General features: G+C 43.5%; 1 protein-coding gene across 1 annotated transcript in view; it reads right to left on the bottom strand.

The window, feature by feature from the left end:
- The window catches only part of FUZ (fuzzy planar cell polarity protein), a 66,868-nt gene that overhangs the window by 44,647 nt on the left and 18,327 nt on the right, over positions 1 to 3,894 (bottom strand). The window contains exon 6 of the mRNA XM_018563445.1: positions 3,447 to 3,644. Coding sequence (XP_018418947.1) covers positions 3,447 to 3,644 — 198 coding nt within the window. The remainder of the gene's footprint in view (positions 1 to 3,446; positions 3,645 to 3,894) is intronic.

Below are 3,894 nucleotides of genomic sequence, written 5' to 3'. Positions count from 1 at the left end.
TTCTTATCTTTTTTTTCTGGCCACCAAGCAAGCAAGTGCTTACCAATGGAGTCGAATTGCTTCTGTGGACTTGCAGATTATACAACTCTATGGTATGGATGTTGTGATGTCTGTATGCACCATAAGGTATGCAGTGGTGGTAAAAATTGCATCAAGATATAAAAACCATACACAACGTATCTATCCATTAAAGTGATGTTTACAGTTGTAAGTGGAGCCTGGGGGCTAGGTCACCTGCTGGTTTTAGATGTACTGGGAATTCATGCAGTGAGATATTTCTGCCACAGTTGGAGTCTCACTCTTCCTGCCACTGGATGGCTGTTCCCATTATCTATGTTGCAATCCTGAAGAGCGACCTCCGCTCATTACCAGTAAATTAAGCAGAGATCATACCTCTGATTTCCCAGAGCGTCAAGAGGATGAGATAATTTAGCTCAACAGTATGTTACCTGGCAGGAGAGCAGAAGTTGGCCCATATTAGGGGCAGGTATACTGCACACTGTGCTCATTCCCCAAATCTCCACTCCAGTTTTCAGAGACCCAGTCATTGTAGAAGTGATCACAACCCTAACTGCCAACTAATGTAGCAGGGGGCCCGTGTACATCTTGCTATGGAGTATACCCAGGAGGCAGACACTCCCACTGTCATTTACTATAAAAATAAGTTAAATCCCAGTCTTGTATAAAATACTGCAAAGCCAAAATCCCCTGAAATATCAAACATCAGTTAAAGTGATCAGTTGAAAGAATGTTTCTAATAAACTTGGTGTTGTGAAGCAGACTGTAGGGTTGGCTTGAGGAGGCTTAGTTCATTACAAAAGGTGCCCAGTAGATGTATTACTTCATAAAACAGGAGGATGAAGATGATAGAAAGGCATAATTACATTTCTGAAGAAAAATGTACAAACATGCTTTGCCTGTTATAGGCCTCATGCACACAGACGTGTGAGGCTGTAGAATGTTAATTGTGGACGCATTTCTGCGCCAGGGATACACAGCTGTGGTCTACAGCCCATAGTATGAAGCAGGATACCGTTTACGCCACTACTTGCATAAATCCGCGCATGCATAAAGCGTACAACCCATGATGCAGCCGCCTATACCCATTTGCCAATATGGGCGGCTGTGCGCTGCAGCTATGTATCCTGGGTGCAGAGATATGCCTGCATTTTATGTTCTACGGCTTCATGCACCCTTGAGTATGAGGCCATAGTGAGCTCTGTTACATGCCAGGTATCCCTACACCCTACAATGACTACACAATACTAGAGCTGCAGCTAATGATTATTTTCAAAATCGATTAGTTGGCCGATTAAGTTCGATTGAATCGGATAAAAAATGTAATACATTGTAAAAAATTGCTCCAGTGATGGACTACTAGTTTGTATTGAGATTGTAGTCCATCACAAGAGCAAGCTTGGAGCGGTGCAAGTAAAAAAAGAAGAAAAAAAAGTGTGGTGTGCAATATAGTGAAATGGAAAGTGTAAAACTATACAGCAATGAATGCAGAATGGCACCGGCTATAGAGGACTACAAATCCCAGCAATAGTACATTATACAGCGCAATGCAGAATACCACCAGCTATAGAGGAGTACAACAAATCTCAGCAATAGTACATTATAGCTGGCGGTATTCTGCATTGCGCTGTATAATGAACTATTGCTGCGTTCTGTAGTCCTCTATAGCTAGTGGTATTCTGCATTGCGCTGTATATAATGTATTATTGCTGGGATTTGTAGTCCTCTATACAGCGCAATGCAGAATACCAGCAGCTATAAAGGAATACAACAAATCCCAGCAATACATTATACATAGTGTATAATGTATTGCTGGGATTTGTATTCCTCTATAGATGATGGTACATTGTTTTGTATAACATACAGCACAATGTACCATCAGCTATATAGGAATACAAATCCCAGCAATACATTATAGAGCACCATGTGGGGGGGAGTGCAGGCTTACCTGAGTAGTCTTCCAGCAACTTGCTTCTAAGATCGGGCCTGTCTATCGGCGGCTGTCATCCACCCACACCTGCTCCTCCCTACTTCTTCTCCCTGCGTCCCTGTGCAGATCGTGGATGTGGGCGGGCGGTGAGCGTGAAGCGGGGAGAAGGTGCGGCGTGTGGATGCGGGCGGGTCAGGTAGCGGCGAGCGTGAGGTGGGGAGAAGGTGTGGCGCAAAACGTGTGTGGAGCCGTGAACAGGGCCAACTAATCGCAAGCCGCTTAATCGATGATTGAAAAAGTTGACAACTTTTTCAATCATGTATTATAATCGATTTAGTCAATTAGTTGTTGCAGCCCTACACTAGAGCTGCAGCTAACGATTATTTTCAAAATCGATTAGTTAGCCGATTATTAAGTTCGATTAATCGGTTAAATCGGATAAAAAATAAAATAAATTTTAAAAAATGGCTCCCGTGATGGGACTTCTAGTTTGTATTGAGATTGCAGTCCATCACAGGAGCAAGCTTGAAAAAAAGCAAAGAAAAAAAAAGTGTGGTGTACAATATAGTGAAATGAAAAGTGTAAAATTATACAGCAATGAATGCAGAATACCACCAGCTATAGAGGAATACAATAAATCCCAGCAATAGTACATTATAGCTGGCGGTATTCTGCATTGCAATGTATAATGTACTATTGCTGGGTGTTGTAGTCCTCTATAGCTGGTGGTATTCGGCATTGCACCACTGTATAATGTATTATTGCTGGGATTTGTTGTACTCCTCTATAGCTGGTGGTATTCCTTGATTTGTAGTCCTCTATACAGTGCAATGCAGAATACCACCGCCTATATAGGAGTACAACAAATCCCAGCAAAACATTATACATGCAGTGTACAATGTATTGCTGGGATTTGTATTCCTCTATAGCTGATGGTACATTGCTCTGTATAATATACAGCACAATGTACCATCAGCTATAGAGGAATACATATCCCAGCAATACATTATAGAGCACCATGTGTGGGTGGGAGTGCAGGCTTACCTGAACAGTCTTCCAGCAACTTGTTTCTGAGATCGGGCCTGTCTATCAGCGGCTGTCATCCCCCCCACACCTGCTCCTCCTTACTTCTTCTCCCCGCGTCCCCGTGCCGATCGTGGATTTGGACGGGCGGTGAGCGTGAGGCGCGGAGGAGGTGCGGGAGCGTGAATGCGGGCAGGTCTGGCAGCGGCGAGCGTGAGGTGGGGGAGGAGGTGTGGCACGCAGCGTGTGTTAAGCCGTGAACAGGGCCAACCAATCAGGAGCCGATTAATCGATTATTGAAAAAGTTGACAACTTTTTCAATAATCGATTATAATCGATTATGTTGATTAGTTGTTGCAGCCCTACCCTACACTATACCCAAGAACTATTACAGTGATTAGCGTCTAATAATATTCTGATGTACAATCAAGGTCTCCTCTGATACCCTACATAAGTAATTCTTGTGTCACCTCACCGTAGGGCTCCCTTGTGGTAGATACACTGGGTAATCTCGTGATGAATGTGTGGACAGAGAGGAAACCAGCCAGCAAAGCAGCATCACATCTTGAGAAGCCAGCCTCCACCACTTCTCTGTTGCCACTACCACCTTCCCTCCAGTCAGGAGACAGCCAAACTCGCTTTCTGCTGCCTGTGTGAACCCATCAAGGCATTCCTGTCATAAAAAGTGGGAGAAAAAAAAAAATTACAAATCTTTCTGTAGGTTAAAATGAACATCAGTTTACTTTCATAAGCAACAGATACAATATATAACAAACCTTTATAGACCACTATAAATGGCCTGCAATTTAATTTAAAATGTGATGGTGCTGTAAGTAAATCTGAAATCATGGCCCACTAATATGGCAGGGGGGGGGGGGGGGGGGGGAGGGAGAAAACAACATGATTGCACCCGAATGTCTGAT

Source organism: Nanorana parkeri, unplaced genomic scaffold (assembly GCF_000935625.1).
Source record: "Nanorana parkeri isolate BGI_ZX_2015 unplaced genomic scaffold, ASM93562v1 scaffold665, whole genome shotgun sequence".
NCBI classification, from domain to species: Eukaryota; Metazoa; Chordata; class Amphibia; order Anura; family Dicroglossidae; genus Nanorana; species Nanorana parkeri.
The sequence above is the reverse complement of the archived record's forward strand: the minus strand, read 5'-3'. Positions and strand labels throughout refer to the sequence as shown.